The sequence below is a fragment of the Durio zibethinus genome, chromosome 11 (genome assembly GCF_047325235.1).
Source record: "Durio zibethinus cultivar Kanyao isolate XHJ-2024 chromosome 11, ASM4732523v1, whole genome shotgun sequence".
NCBI classification, from domain to species: domain Eukaryota; kingdom Viridiplantae; phylum Streptophyta; class Magnoliopsida; order Malvales; family Malvaceae; genus Durio; species Durio zibethinus.
In genome coordinates this window covers 4,527,981-4,544,091 of record NC_143172.1, presented here as the reverse complement: position 1 = coordinate 4,544,091, position 16,111 = coordinate 4,527,981, and the positions used below count along the sequence as shown (strand labels likewise).

Here is a 16,111-nt window from a genome sequence, read left to right as displayed (position 1 = left end):
AGCTTAGAAACAGTACCAAGATATAACTGCTTGAAGAGAACATACCTGTGGCAACTGTGAAACGAGTAAACATTGATAAATCATTAACACTTCATTAAATGATAGTCCTCGAAATCTCTGGGATAATATTCGCATAAACATCCAATGCTTTGGCCACTTCTATCAAATTTTTTGGTACGGCAAACATGGTTGTTGTCATCCTTACAACTTTCGTATCTCTAAATTCTAATGAAAATATTAAACTGATCAAACCATACCAATGAAGCCTAAATATCAAAAGAGAAGAAAACTGAATTACTACAAGAACAATATGAACGCAAAATGTATAAAAATGCACTAATTCAGTCTCAGCATATACACACGCAAAAAGAATATCAGAATTGTATCAAAACCTAATTTAGCCGCTCTGTGATGTAAGACTCACTCGCTTCCGCTCCACAGAAAACTTGCTACTGCCTTCAAGCTGTGGCCAAAAGCAAGAAATATCAGAATTCAGAACCACAAAGCAATGAAGAGATGAAGCCATTTTCTTCAACAAAAATGAAAGTCATTTCACAAAGTATTAAAAAGTACTGTTAGATGGACTCAGACAAAGCATACCTTTCGTTTCAAGTAGGCAAGAACATCTTTCTTTGAAGAAAAGTTGGAAAAAACTGAGGATGATTGTTCATCAATAAGAATTTTCAGCCGATTTAGTTTTAATGACTCTCCGGGTACCTGAAGTAGGCAGATAACTATTAATTAGAGATAAAATTGCACCACAATTTTAAACAGCTTGCATTTTATATCAAGTACCTGCCAAAGAAGCTGTTTACATAGCTTTTTCAACTTCACTTTTGGTTCATCAGCTTTCTCCATATCTAGTGCATTCTCACGCATTCGTTTTGCTGGAGGACCAACATCATCAAAATCCTCACTATCACTATCACTAAATGACGTCTTTCTCCCCAAAAACCGAACTCCAGCTATTTTCTTTGGTTGAACTTTAATACCCAGACCTTGCTTTCCAGTTGTGGCATTATCCTGAAATTTTGTAATACAAGACATATATTACTTATCTAACGTGCTCAGCTCCTTTAGTCTCCCCATCCAAAACATGCTACTAGAATTCACATACAACAAAAGCATGCAAAATCATCAATTAAAATACCACTTATTCACAAGACTTTTAGTGTTTCATCTTCAGCTGAAAGGTTAAATTAAAAGAAAAATTATAATTCTTCTCTTCATTGTACAAATAACCTTCGCATGGTTTTCATGCAAAAATATTTGAATGGTGAAGCGACATACTTGTGCAAGTTTGTACAGATTCTCCTGGTCATCTTCAAAAAATACAGTTCTCTCAGTTAAATTTTTAGAATTTCCAGCTTTGACTGATTTCTTTCTGGTAGATTCTCCCAGGAAACCTCCAGAAACAAATCCATATTTATGGCCCCACCATTCTGGGGAAACACTTTCAACTTTGTTCCCTGTGTCAAAGAGCCAAGTTATCTCAGAAACAGAAATGATCAACATCAGACAGCTGCCACCAGCAAAAAGCAAGCAAGATACAGAAGGAGGCCAAGAATATCTTTTGCCAGCAAAAGACTATAACAGGTCTTCAAGTGCATGATAACATACTCTTGAGGGGAAAAAATCTAAATAAAAGTCCAGTCCGGGTTTCCACCGTCAATATTACTGCATGGACTATAAAGACTCCACTGCTAATATTATGGAACGGAAAATACACCTTACTACAAGAATACACCCCAAGTTTTGAGTATGAACTAGAGTTACTATCAATGTCTTTCATCAATCTGCTAGTAGTATTACCTTCAGTGGTAAAATCCTGACTTTCAGTCGTCTCTATCAACTCAATTTCACCACCCACATCAGGATTTGCCAGTGATGACTCCTCAACCTTTTTGGCCTATTGCAAAGCATGCATGGGTAAATATACAGTGATTGTTTAAACAAAAAATACTAGTAAATGTTAAAGATGCATCAAATCAAATACTAATTACGAGGGAAAAAGATCCATCTAAAAAGGAATTTGGCAATTCTATCAAACAAAACATGAAAACTACTTTAGAATGACTATTTCAACTTCTATATGATGTTGTAAGATCATTTAGCCTTTAACCAAAACATAAGAACTATTTATTTCTAAATCACTATGTTTCAAAAGTGCTTTGTGTTTCTGCCTTACTAACTCAAGTAAAGGCATCTAGAATTTGTTCAAAAAGTTGAGTGACTTGTGCTACTATGAAACAATGAACAGATAGATCAAGTATATACGATTATACTGACAGTTTGACTTACAACCACATCCAAGAAGACAATATTCAAGATTTACTTTTCCTTGAGCTCTCATGTATTTATATACCAAGAGAGTCTTATTAAGTCAGACATTATTAACACATCAAATTTGAATAATCAGTGACAAGTGAAAACATTTCAAACCAAACTCATAACATGTTACAGTTTGATCTGCTGTAATAATAGAATTGTTTTGTATCTTGAAAATAACACTAGAGGAAAACAAATATCACATACTGAAATATGCATCAAAAGGGCATGATTGGCACAGCTTCAAACAAATATTTTTAATCGTACAAATAACTTTGAAGAAGACAAAGGTGAAAGGACATAATGAAGGTTTAGAGCTTACAAGAATTCCTTCAAGATCCTTTGAAGAATATGCATCCACAAGCTTCCCTCTTTCTCTTCTCTTATATCTAAGAACCAAACAAAGTAAAAAACAAGTATAATTAGCATCAAGCATTAATTAAATTAATTGGCAATAATCCACTATCAATAAAAACATGGTAACAAAAAAAAAGAAAGAATAAATGCACCAACCTTCCCTGTGGTCGGGTAGCCTTCAAAACTTGTTCTTCAGTGTCATTAGACACATTGGTCTTGGTTTCTACTTGATTTTCATTCTTGTCGGCTGTTTAGTAAAATAAAATCACTTCTCAATCCTATAAAGTATAAATATGAGATGAAATTTTCTTTTGGCATCAATCATACCTTCATCATTAGTTTGCACCGCTTGCTGCTAAAATATCAAAAGAAAACAAACAAAACAAAAATGAGCTTTGTATCAAATCAACACTGTTCTAGCCAATCAAATTCAGTAAAAAATAATGCAATACGCACCACTTTCAATCTTTTGAGAATACTATCAAACTGAGCTGTATCGAAGGCCCATGGATTCGGCTTATCTAATCCAACACCTGCTCCATATTTTTCAAAAATAAAAATCCATTTTTCAAATATTTTTCATCATTTCTTCCTATTATAAGCAAACCAATATCTATAATTTTTTTAAAAAATAACTTAAAAAAGGCAAACAATTACCTTAACAGATCAATAAAAAAAAAAAATTTAAAAGAAAGCAAAGAGAAACGAACCATTAGTGTCCTGTTTGTTTTTAACTCTAACGTAACTTTTGATCCCTTGTTTATCTTTCCCAAGCCCTTCTCCTTCTTCCCATCCCTAACCGGGCCATCCAAACAATAAATAAATACACATTACAAATATGCTTATATATACAAAATATACGTACATACGGATACGTACCATTTGCTTCATGAGGCGAAAAGCAGAAGATTGGCGAGCGATGCCGACGTAGCAGAGAGGAGATTCGGGTGCAGCCATGTTTGATTCTTCTTTTTCTTCCTCTCTGCTACGCCGTCGACGATTCTGAGCCGTGTTTTTTGAAGGTTGAGAAGTGAGAAAGAAAATGTCGAAGCGGGAGCTCTAACACAAAAGCCTAGGTGGAAGTGAGGGGATATGCGGTGCATCGAGGGTTTTGAAGTTCGGTGGACGCGCGGTGATCTAGCGGTGGGTAGTTTATTAAGTTGTGAATAGGTTGTAGAATTGGAGTGTAGGTGCCCTTTATTCAGTTGTGATGTTTGACTGATCTGATGGTTGTAAAGCGCTTATTCAGTTTCCACTTTTGACATGCGTTTCTAACGGTTGGTTTTTCACCTACCGCTAGAAACGGCGACGTTTTTCAGCAGCGGCTGTTCTGTGGACTGTGGAGACTAGGCAAAATATCTTTATTCAAAACTAATTATACTTTTTTCGTATTTTAATTAAAAATTAATGAGATATAGATCCATATTATTTTATTTGGCAACTAAGAGTTTCTCAACCAATTTTTTTAAGTAAATTATATAATAGACGGTGATTAATTTTTTAAAAAATATCTCTTATTTTTATTTTTTATAATTATGATTTATTGGTTTGCATGTCTTTGGATTAAAAAATATATTTTTATATTAATGCTTAACATTAATTATATTTTTTCAAATTTAATTTATTTTGGTAAAAATTTTCACTTTTACAATTAAGATTTTCTTTTAATTTGAGATTTCTTGATTTCACACAATTTGAATTTTTATAATATTAAAGGATGTAAAATCTATCAATATCAATTTAAAATTAAATTGTGTATATTTTATAATTATCATTAAAAATATAATAACAACACGTATTTTAAAAAATATTACATGCTACCTTATTGTAAAATTCCACTATACCATATAATATTGCTTGGTGCCTACACATTATAAATTGCCACTTGCTTATTTTCTTTCCTTAATTTTTAATAATTATCATTACAAATTTAAACATGTAATTATAAACATAATAGTGTAATTTTTTTTTAAATAAGAAATTTTGATAGTAATGTATATAATTTTTAACAATTTAAAATGGGACTTCAAAATTTCACACTCACATAAAACACAAATGAATTTGAAAATTGAAATCCACAAGTTTTTATATTTACAAAATGAGAAGAAATTTAACTTTAAAAAACTAAGGAAAAATACAAAAAAAAAAAAAGGTTAGGCTAGTAATTATTTTTCCATTTTGAGAAGATAAGTAAAAATACACACACACACAAACACTAATAGATAAGACATCCACATTTTTTCCACTTAAGCAATGGAATGGAGTGGTACAAACAAAACAGGGCACAAACCATAATAAATGAGATGTTCAAAATTCAATTTTAATTATATTGATTTAATTAATTAATTGTAATTGAATTAATTTTGATTGATTATTAAAAATAATTTTTAAAAATTTTGATTTTTAATTAATTTATTTTTAAAATTAAATTAATCAAAATTATAATTGAAAATAATAAAATTGAAATATAAAATTTAAACACATTAAATAAATTATTTTAATTTAAAAATTATTAAAATTTTTAATTTAATATTTTTGTATTTTTTATATTTTATTGAATAATTTTATTTAATTTATTTTAAATATAAAAAATTTTAAATTTTAAAATATAATATAATTTAAATATATTTATTATTAATAAAAAATTAACTAAATCAATTGAATTTAATTAATTCAATAAAATTTTAAAATTAACATATTAAATTCAATTAATAAAACAAAATAAAATAACATACTTTAATTAATTCCATTCCAAATTATCAAAGCGAATCCACCTTATTAGGTGCTTAAGCTATTCCTGTATTACATAAAGTTTTAATCATCAATTTACCGATTAATCATCCACCACTAGCACAAATAAGGCTGATTCTAGAACCAGGGCAGGCATTGTTGTGGTTTCTCTCTCATTTTCTCTCTAGTCTCCAGAGATTTTTTGGGTGCAGGCCAGAAAACCAGCATTTTTCCTTTCCAATGGGGTCTATGCTTGGTGACCTGCCGTCATTTGACCCCCACAACTTCAGCCAACTTCGTCCCTCGGATCCTTCTAATCCGTCTGTAAGTATCCCCACAATCCTTTTCAACCCAACCCCATTTGCTAAAACACATAACAAACGAATTTTATTTCTGGGTTTGATCTGAAAATAAGTTGTTTGTTTCAGCTTTCTTGATATTGCAATAAATCACCATATTTAGTTTAGATGAGTAGTGGAAAACTGTTTCATTTTTATGATTAGGATTATGGGTTTTCCCAGATATGGTGTACTTTGTTTAGTGGTTTTTTTTTTGTCAGTAATTTTTTAAAATGTGGACCTTAATACTGTAGTCCATGTAATCAGTTAGTTGCTTTTTGGATAAAGTTGTTTGTGGTTACAAATGAATATTTTGCTTCCTGATTTGTAGGGTTTAAATGATTCATGGAATTCTACCTCTGGTATTATTAGACTGCAGTGATTTATTGTTTGCATTGCAAGATACATTTATTGTTAGGATGTTGATTAATGTGATTGAATGGAGTGTAATATGGTGATGTTTCTATGTGAGGCATCTGTGTAATGTTAATACCAGTTATTATCTGTTTGCCAAAATGACTAAGATCTTTATACAACACAAGTATTAGCCTGGAAATGCTTTCTTGCACGGGATAATGAAGGGAGTTTCCTTAAAATGGGTTGTAACTATTCTTCGTGAGCATGAGATTTTGCCCATTGCATGTCACTTTCTGCTTCAAAAACTACTAAGACTTTAAGTTTATGCTTTAGAAGCTTTCTAGATCTTGCTGTGTACATGGTAGTTTTAGTTCTTAGGACTGGTTCTTAACAATGGTCACGAAGTTCTATGTTTTCTAGCGAAGACGGAAGTTAAGAGTTTGCTTCTATGTGTGCATACATATACTTAGACATGTTGATATATGTATTTGTGATCTATTTTTGTTTCAATAGTTTACAGTGGTTCCTTCCTTAACTGCTATAACGTTTCTGATTAAGCCTAGAATAGTTGAAAGGTCCAAATGGTATAGAACAATTTTCACCTATCCTTTTATCCTTTTGAGCTATTTTAGCATGTGACATCTATGCTATTGCATGGAGTTCATATTGAGCTCTTCTATGTTTTTAAATAAACAGTTTATAACAAAATTACACTGACTTCACTTGTATGGTTTGTAACTTTGCTTGAAGATTTTAGGAGCATAAAATGCTTCTCCTTATTTTTCAGTCTTGTTAAGAATTGATTGCACTTATCTTTTATAGTCTAACCTTTTCTTTTTTGGCTAGAAAATGGTACCTGCCATCTACCGCCCTACTCATAGCCGGACTCTTCCACCTCCTGATCAAGGTATTGAACAGATATTTCTATCTCCTTGTATTTACTTATGAAACAATATTTGTTTGAGTGAAAGTGAGATATTCTTGGCGCTTAAAACTGGCTGCAGTAACAATAGGAAGGTAGCCTTTGGTTGGTAAATTCTTTCAGGCTTTATCCACATAGTGATAATATATTTTATAATGTGTTTCATATACTGTGATAATTTTTTGGCTAGGATACCTTCTAGGATTTTGAATGTTGACTTGTGTTTGAGAGCACCGAGTGCTGGAAAAGTATGTTGTGATGCCTGAATTAGAACTTGAGATGATATAATTTTGCTTGAAAAATGGTATTGTCTTGACAAATGGGCTTCAAATAAATGGTTATGGATTGAGAAATTGATTTTTATGCGGCACTTGATGCATGCCACTGCTGCTATTGTTATATACTTTTTATTATCTTCCTCTGAAATGGTGGAATTGCTTAACCTTGTTTGTTTAGTTCTTTGTTTCTTTCTGCAGTAATCTAGATGTCATAGATTACTCATCTGGAATTTTCCATCTTCTCTCAATTTTGATTTGATATTGAAAAAAATAGAGAATTCTAATCAGAATATAATCATTGATTGCATACATGATTGAAATAGTTGTTTGAAGTTTATCAATTGGAATGAAAATGTTGAGGATCTTATTTGTATGTGTGTTCTGAACTACCTGTGCTACTGATACAAAGGCACTACTGACTGAAATTTCATTCTGGTGCAGAGTGCCACAGCTCATTGACTTAAATTCTAGACTTTTTATTATGAATATATTTTTTAATTGACCTTTGAACATTTTTATATGTAACTGACCTCTCAAACACTTTTGACAGTTATAACTACTGAGGCCAAAAATATACTTATTAGAAATTTCTATCAGCGTGCTGAGGAGAAGGTTGGTAACTCATTTATGTTTTTACATGTTATGAGCATACAAATAATTCAGTCACTGATAGAAATTCACAGACACATGCATTCGCTTTGAGAGCAGGTGTGTGTATATTTCATTTAGTTTCTTACTGCTTTTCTTGTAGCAGTTGGGACCGAAGAGACCTGCCACTGAACATCTAATACCAGAGCATGGATGCAAGCAGCCTAGGGCTTCTACCTAATAGTCATAATGAGATTTTCCTTCTTTTCTTTGGTGCACATGTAAATGTATCTTCTCATATGAAATGTGTGTTTTAGAAACTGCGAGGAAAGTTGCTTACCCCATTGTTGTAAACCGGGATGCCATACTTGTATATTTGTATATTTTGTGTGTACAAATCAAACCTATTGCTGGGTTATGACAATAACAAGAAGCGCTATGTTTAGTTCTACATTCTCTTCTTGATATTCATTCCATGTGGCATGGCTGAATTGCTGAAATGCTAAATCCTTGTATGTTCATTTTAAGTATTCAATATCTCATCTTAAAATGATGTGCACAAGTGCATGTCTAGGTAATCACAGGTTTGAACATATTACTTGGGGCTCCTGGAACTGCATTTTTTAACTGGAATCATATGCATTTGTTTTGTCTGGTTTGCTGAGCCTCTTTATGAAGTTGTTTTTGCCTGTTACAATTATATAAATTGAAGGTTTTCCTTGTGGTCCAGGCAAAGAATCTTCTATAATGTCGCACATGAGGGGTTATTTCATGGTTTCGACCAGTCATTAATAACTTGATTAATTTTAGATAATAATAGATAGAAACAACGCTCCAAAGAAGTCGTATTGAAACCAAAAAATATAGATCTGCCTAACACCCACACCAGAATAAATGGAGTTTTCCTAAAATCCTGCTAGTGGAGGGAGACCTCCTAGAGATAAGAGACAAAGCTAAAGAGAGAGCCAAACAAGGATCTTGTGTTTATACTTTCGTTCCAAGAATTCTAGAATTCGTGTTATACATTCGTTCCAACCCTCAAATTCTCTTTTCCTTGTGGTCCAGGCAAATAAATAGTTGTGGTCCTGACCTGATTAACTCAGTGCTGGAGCCCAAAGATGAGATTCGAAGAACAACTTTTAGGAATCAATTGAGATTTAAAACACCGTGTAGAGGTAGACGCATCCTCTACGGAATAAATGTTAGAGGCTGGCAGAATATTCCACGAGGTGGAGACTTTAAGATAACCATTCATGTTTCAGGAAGTAAAGGGTCATTTATTTGTGGAGTTTCAAAATTGGGAATGTTAGGCCTCTCAAGTCTCAAGTTTGGCATCGACTGCCCCAAGCAACTCTCTGAAAAAACGCCTTTTAACAGTTACTTGAGAATTTGGGACCCTGTTCATATAGTAAGTGGATTGCAGTGGCCATGTTTAAGCTAATATGAATCATTGATCAAACATTGGAAATTGCCATTAAATGGAGTTATTAATCCCAGCAGACCAGTTGAAACTTGAAACAGTGAGTGAAATTGTTTGGTTCCTGCAATTATATGCCACTAGTAACTATGCGTATTAAAAAAGAAAAAAAGAAAAAAGGGAAAATTTTATGTCCACAAATAATAATAATAATAATAATAAAAAAAAAACACGAAACCCACGAAACCGAGTCAACAAAGAAACTGAAACTGCCCCACGAAAAACATAGCCCCTTCTTTGCTAAAACAAAGATTTCAACGGCTATGGCCATTAACTTTTACAGTTGTTCACCGATTCCAGCAAAACCCACCTCCACAGCGATTTCAAACAAGTCCATTTTGTTGCCTAATCCTCGTATCTCGCCCGCCGGACATCATAGTAAACTCGCACCATCTTCATCTTCTTCAGCTGTTGCTCTTCGAGCTTCAATTTCACCAGCTGCTACTTCAGTTGCATTCGATGGACCGGCCACTTCCACTAAACCTTCCAAGTCTTTGCCGTTTAGAGTGGGTCATGGCTTCGACCTTCATCGCTTGGAGCCTGGCTACCCTTTGATCATTGGTGGGATTGATATTCCTCATGATAGAGGTTGTGAGGCTCATTCTGATGGTATTTTTCTCATTTCCCTTTTCCCGTTTTCCTACTAAATATATGTATTTTCCTATTTATTTTCCTTTCCACGTCAACACCACACTTTTTATTTCTTTAATTTCTTGCATTTGGATAGTCTTAATTTATAAAATTTCTTTGTTTTCCCTAACATATTTTATCTTGGATTCTGTATTTCTTGGTTGTATTTTTTGTTTGAATTTTCCACAATTTGCTTTTAATTCTAACTATATAGGGATTAATGTGTTGCAGGGGATGTGCTGCTTCATTGTGTTGTGGATGCAATTCTGGGAGCTTTAGGGCTTCCTGATATAGGGCAGATATTTCCAGACTCTGATCCGAAGTGGAAAGGGGCTCCATCTTCAGTTTTTATCAAAGAAGCTGTGAGTTTTTCTTTGGTGTAGATTCTGCATAGTTTGAGAAATTCTTTTTATTTATATTTTTTGGGGGTGTTTATTTCCTGTGGGTTCTTTGAGCCTTTGACTGATTAACTGCTGGTTACCTTAAAAACAGAGGAAAAAAGAAAAGACTATGAAACTTCCAAATGTAATGTGGCCTTGTTTAGATGGAACGTGTTAGGTTGGGATGCCAATCCACCATAGTACTGTCAAAACTCTAGTTGAATAGAAAGTAAAAGAAAGACAACGCAGAGCTGAATTGTGCGATTGTTTAGTTCAGATGCATAGCTAAGCACGGAAAATATAAATGGGTCTTAAAGTTAAAGGCTGCACTAATATACTTTGATTCAATATTTAGTATTAAAATTTTATGACATATCTTTTTTAGCTTTGTTAATAAGAAAAAAACAAAAATAAAAAGAAACTTCTTGAGTGGGTTGGACTACATGGTCAGTCTTTGTGGTTAACCCATAAATTTTATAGCACTACTTGTTGATTTCTTGAGGGGCATCGCTGGTTAATTTATTTGCCTAGAAATGAAAACTTTCCACTAGTTCAAAAGAATTGGTAGTTTGTCTTAGATGCATTAGCAAAGCAAATTAATAGATGTCTGCTGTGATGAGGAGTGGAGAAGTGCATATGACTCTGCTGGATTAGAGCAAAACTCCAATGCTTTGACTCTGATACTGACATGCCAACCCTAATGCAATGAATGTTGTTCTTTATTTGATACAATGACCCTAACAAGCAATGAATATTTTTCCTTTTGGATAAGTAATGTATTCATAATCCAAGAAGCAGTAAGCTGCTACAAAGGTACAAGTACAACTTATTTCAGTTCACTATTCTAACATCTATCTACTTAGCCCCCATCGTTCACAGAGCTGTATATTTACATGATCATGAGCAAGCCCTTTTAAACCCAGTTAACCTTAGCCGAACTGCTTCCTTTATCTGCTTTACTATCTGATTCTCTTCAAGCTCCTCTGCCTTATAAACTCTTCTGTTTCTTTCTGCCCATGTCCAGTATATATATGCCCTCCAGGCCAGCATAAGTATGACAGATAACAGAGCCTTCCCTTGGAGCTTCCCTTGGAGCTTGTTTATGGCCTATTGGAACTCAACTTCCCAATCTGCAACTTTCCTCCTTAGGTTGCACAATAGCGGCAACTGCATCCACACATCTTTTGAGTACCTGCAGCTAAAGAATATGTGTTCCCTGCTCTCCCTGTCCTGCCTGCATAGCACACAAGCCTCATCTGTAGAGTACCGCCATCCAGGTTATTATAGCATACTTGGGAATAAGAGGCTTACACCAAACAAGCTTGTGCCATCTGACCTTTTCCTGCCTTATCCTTATTTCATCCCATATAGCAGCAGCAGAGTACCCATGGCCTTTTTGGCACCAAACCATCCCATTGTCAGTCTGCACTAGAAACCTGGTAGCAATTCCCCTCGTCTAGAGTAACTTATTCATACTCCAACTTTGATTTTGGGTGATTGGCATCTCCCATATGCTCCTTCCCTTCAGCACATACCTCTGCAGCCATGCAATCTGCAAGGAACCTGCTTGAGCGAAAATGGACCAAAATAACCTTAGAGTGCTAGCTTGATTCCAGCTTTCAATATCTTTTAGCCCCAGTCCACCCTCTGACTTAGGCTTACAAATAGAGTGCCAACTGACTCAAGCCCCACTAACAGGCTGTGAATCTTTCTTCAGAACAGCTTAATTTGTTTATTGTTGGGAATGGGGTTAAGTTATTATGTTGGACTGTAATAATTAATATGGTATGTGCATGTACATAACTGAAGAAAACTTTATATATCCTTGTATTCTATTTAGCCTGCAAAGTGATTGTACAAGCAGATGCACCTTGTAAACATTATTTTTCACTTAAAATTTATAGGTAAAAAAAATAAAAATTGATGCTTTTAAGAGCAATATATCGGGTATGATATTGTTTCACTGTAGAATTCTGTAAAAACTGTGATGCTTTGTTTGACGGTGACATCACCTACTACAATGCAATGAACCTTTCTTCAAAACGGCCAAACTTGTTTGTGGTTGGAAATTGAATCAACTTTTATTATTGACCGAACTATGGATATTCATGTACATGCAGGAAAACCCTGTATCATACCCAAGGTGCAAAGTGATGCTTTATGCTGATGTCAATCTAGGCCGTAAAATGAAATGCTATTTACATCTTATGCTATATACTTCACCTAGAAGTTCTTATGTGGTTTTCTGTATGTATAGTATTGTGGAAGAATCCTTGCTGGCCTGAATTTACATGTATACTGCTTCAGTCAGAAAAGAAACTAAATCATTGAAATGTGCCCCAATGCCTCCTCTCATCCAACTCTTTTAGTGCTACTTTCTTCTTGAGGATTTGGCTGTTAGGTGTTCTAAAAGTTTAACTTAATGTTAAGTGTTCTAAAAGTTTCACTTAATGTGAGATTGTCAAACCTAAATTGGTAGACCTAAAATTTGTTTGTAGGACCAGCATAAGGAAGAATGATTAACAAATTAGCAAGGCAAAACAAACTATAAAGTGGGGTAATATATGACAACCATGATTGTTTTGAAATATGGACGTGGATGACCCTTTAACTGATTTAATTCAGGAAAGAGGCAGCTGTCCTCTTTCTACTGAATTCAGATCTTAGAAAGTAATAGTAACTAAATGTGTATATCATTTGAAGTACTCCCTGGCTAAGTTTGTACATATTGATATACTGGCACAATCAGAAAGAAACTTTACTAATAATGTATTATTTAAAAAATAAAATGAGTTGAAAGACTTTTTGTCTGGGATTTTTTCCCCTTATGCATTAGGTACTCTGCTCAAGTTAGCTATGCTAGGCCATCATTGTATATATCATCCATTCTAGGAACTTATACTAAGTTTTAGCTGTTCAGACTATTTAGATTAATCATGCTAATCCTCTGCAGCATGGTTCATTTCAGGTGAGACTCATGCATGAGGCAGGTTATGAGATTGGAAACTTAGACGCCACCTTAATTCTTCAAAGACCAAAACTGAGCCCACACAAGGAGGCTATCAAAGCCAACTTGTCTGAGTTGCTGGGAGCCGACCCATCTGTTGTCAATCTTAAGGCAAAGACTCATGAGAAGGTTGATAGCCTTGGTGAAAATCGAAGTATTGCAGCACATACCGTGGTGTTACTGATGAGGACGTAAATATTGGTGTTGGATATCGGTTTAAGGTATGGTGGCAATTGTCCATCTTGAGCATTATTCTATACCGTCATTAACGTGGTATTACTAGGTGTGACAACTTAATGTATTTGGTTGGACCAGGATGTTGTGTTATTGACACTTTACCTGTCCGAATGAACAATGATGTTCAGTTTTGACGGGCTACAGTTTCCAAATTGCTTATTAGGTTATGAAGTTTGTCAAGGTTTCAACACTTGAAATAGAATACATACCAAAGTCAAATGCTCAATTCCTATTTTCTACTGCATTAAAGTGCCCATGGCTGCCTTCACGTGTTCAAGAATTTACTCATTTGTTTGTTTGAATTTGAATCATTCTCAAGTTTCACATTAAATCTTCAAATACATGACAACCATGAATCACACATGATTATGGAATAAGTTTGGTGAGTTCACTCTTTTCAAATATTGTTTGCGCCCTGTAAACTCCCCATCCCAACACGGCAACCGCAAAGGGAATAAGAATTTAGCTTTTTTGGAATCCACTGATGTTTTGTTGGAAAAATAAGCTCAAACTATAAGACTTAAAAACCAATTTTAGAACTCTCTCTGACCACTGGCAATGAATTCATTTTTTTGATGATATTCCCCATATGATTATCGTTTATTTATATTTTCTGGTGTTTTGATTGTCATCCACTACAATAAACCCAGAAAAGTCTCTCAAGTTATGCTTCGACCATTTTAAAGACCCGGTCAGACTGTTAACAGGTTTTTCAATTAGCTCAAGGTTTATTGTTCTAGATTAGAATTTTCAACGCTAATATAGTTGGAATAAAAAACTTGACGTCCGGAACAAGGAATTGCAAGCTTTCAACTATTAAAGAGAAAGTCAAACAAGTGGGTCGAATTCGACGCCTATGTAGGCCTCAAAGGTCTCATTCGATCAGTTTCTGACCATGAAAATCCTCGGAGGAAGACCACTACGTAGCCTCCCCGGAGGTTTACAAAGTCTGTAACCAAGTTAGAAGCCACCGAGAACATCTCTTTCTTGTTGTTCCAATTTGTCATATATTGTTCCTTTTGTCGCATACCCCCGACCAAGTTTTAGAAAGAGGCAAATCAAATCAGCACAGAGTAAGTGAGAAGGACATGTGAAAGTTCATTGAGTTTTTGTATAACTTAATTTCTGCCAATGTCGGAGGATGAATTGTTCTATGCTTTAGTAATGTTTATTTTATTTATGTATTCAATAGTGGGAGACATAAGAATTCGAGATTTAAAATTTAGATTTTAGTTGAGAGTTAATAAAATCATTCATTCAAGTCCAATCAAATTTAAGTCACTATGGTTAGGTTGGGTAATACAAGAAATGCAGAAAAGGGTATTAAATGCATTAAAAAAAAATGGTAGAATTGCAGATTGCAGATTGCAGTCAAAGGTCGATGGAGGACAGTAAGCTAATTTACCAAATATTAAAAAATCGAAGGAAACTACTCAGCTAATTAACCTAGCAGACAGATTAACACACAGAATCTTGATCAAATCTTCCTTTAAAAGATTAAGCATCATATAAAAGTGATATAAAACCATTATCTTAGTTTGTGTAATCCAACTGTACTAACCAATAAAAAAAATAAAATCATTGCATAACAGTCGACAGTTTGCTTGCTGCTGCCTCTCTGATCACACTTCCCGAGTAATATTGCATTTATAAAATGGGGCCAAAGAGAGTTGAATTATTCTTGAGAAGGGCCACATATAGCAGATAAGCAGATTGAGACCTTCTACTGAATTGATTGAGCCATGGGCAAATTAATTTGACACTAAGTTCTCTTCGGATGTTTCAATTCCTCTAACTTTTTGTCGGAGTGAAGTCTGTCTCTCTTATCTCCAATTTCTTAATTAATTGTTGGTGATTGCGGATTAGCTCCCTTGTGTCGGTGTGCATCTTGCAAATATATGCTTTTTTTAACTCTATCCTGCTTTACAAGCAATGTTCTAGCAATGTCCACTCCATTTACTTTGATTTCAATTTGAAACTATCATTGTTTTGAGCAACTTGATTTTAAAGAAAAAAACATACACTAACACTAATTACTGAAGAAGGCCCAAAGGATAGCACCAATAACTTGGATACCTAGTCGCCTGATATTCTTTGAACGACCTGGTCGGAGGCTGCACAGCCCTGCTGTCACTGTCCCAAGAGGGAGCTATACTGTATGCTTAGACCGATATATAAGTATTTACAGCATTTTCAAACTACGGAACTGACGGGGGCTTCGAATTCCACCATATTTTTAACGTGATATAATTGATTTTATATCATCATCAGTTAAATTTAAATAATAATTTAAATAAAATTTATTTAATATAAATTTTTATATAAAATTTTTTAAATTATAATTACAATAATTTTTTTAATTATTTTAATTATTATTTTTAATCTTATCGTTTGGTTAAATAAATCTTGAGATTGATTTCATAGTCCATATTTAACATATGAAAAATGGAACAATGCCTAATGCCACGTGGCAAACCAAAAG

The 16,111-nt window shown here is 34.0% G+C and overlaps 3 protein-coding genes across 10 annotated transcripts; 2 read left to right on the top strand and 1 right to left on the bottom strand.

The window, feature by feature from the left end:
- Positions 1-72: 72 nt before the first annotated feature.
- Positions 73-3,842, bottom strand: LOC111291063 (G-patch domain-containing protein 1-like). 5 transcript variants are annotated; one of them, XM_022882616.2, is made up of 12 exons: positions 3,565-3,842; positions 3,396-3,480; positions 3,142-3,218; positions 3,013-3,037; positions 2,842-2,932; positions 2,651-2,717; positions 1,813-1,909; positions 1,291-1,469; positions 796-1,023; positions 601-717; positions 425-463; positions 73-266 (listed from the first exon to the last, which is right to left on the bottom strand). In XM_022882616.2, the coding sequence occupies exons 1-12, from the start codon at positions 3,640-3,642 to the stop codon at positions 219-221; spliced, it is 1,131 nt and encodes a 376-aa protein (XP_022738351.2). In that variant the 5' UTR covers positions 3,643-3,842; the 3' UTR covers positions 73-218. The 5 variants fall into 5 exon arrangements, with proteins under 5 accessions (XP_022738351.2, XP_022738350.2, XP_022738352.2 ...); XM_022882615.2 differs by having other exon boundaries at positions 3,013-3,040; positions 3,565-3,841; XM_022882617.2 differs by having other exon boundaries at positions 393-463; positions 3,013-3,040; positions 3,565-3,838.
- Positions 3,843-5,449: 1,607 nt separating this feature from the next.
- On the top strand, positions 5,450-8,349 carry LOC111289562 (DET1- and DDB1-associated protein 1-like). 2 transcript variants are annotated; one of them, XM_022880708.2, is made up of 4 exons: positions 5,450-5,739; positions 6,957-7,017; positions 7,861-7,922; positions 8,062-8,349. In XM_022880708.2, the coding sequence occupies exons 1-4, from the start codon at positions 5,656-5,658 to the stop codon at positions 8,137-8,139; spliced, it is 285 nt and encodes a 94-aa protein (XP_022736443.1). In that variant the 5' UTR covers positions 5,450-5,655; the 3' UTR covers positions 8,140-8,349. The 2 variants fall into 2 exon arrangements, with proteins under 2 accessions (XP_022736443.1, XP_022736444.1); XM_022880709.2 differs by having other exon boundaries at positions 5,458-5,739; positions 8,065-8,349.
- Positions 8,350-9,207: 858 nt separating this feature from the next.
- Positions 9,208-13,855, top strand: LOC111289561 (2-C-methyl-D-erythritol 2,4-cyclodiphosphate synthase, chloroplastic-like). 3 transcript variants are annotated; one of them, XM_022880707.2, is made up of 4 exons: positions 9,285-9,984; positions 10,237-10,367; positions 13,354-13,613; positions 13,708-13,855. In XM_022880707.2, exons 1-3 carry the CDS (start codon positions 9,450-9,452, stop codon positions 13,585-13,587), a joined length of 900 nt encoding a protein of 299 aa, XP_022736442.2. In that variant the 5' UTR covers positions 9,285-9,449; the 3' UTR covers positions 13,588-13,613; positions 13,708-13,855. The 3 variants fall into 3 exon arrangements, with proteins under 3 accessions (XP_022736440.2, XP_022736442.2, XP_022736441.2); XM_022880705.2 differs by lacking the exons at positions 13,354-13,613; positions 13,708-13,855 and adding an exon at positions 11,410-13,346 and having other exon boundaries at positions 9,208-9,984; XM_022880706.2 differs by having other exon boundaries at positions 9,301-9,984; positions 13,354-13,855.
- The last annotated feature ends 2,256 nt before the right edge of the window (positions 13,856-16,111 follow it).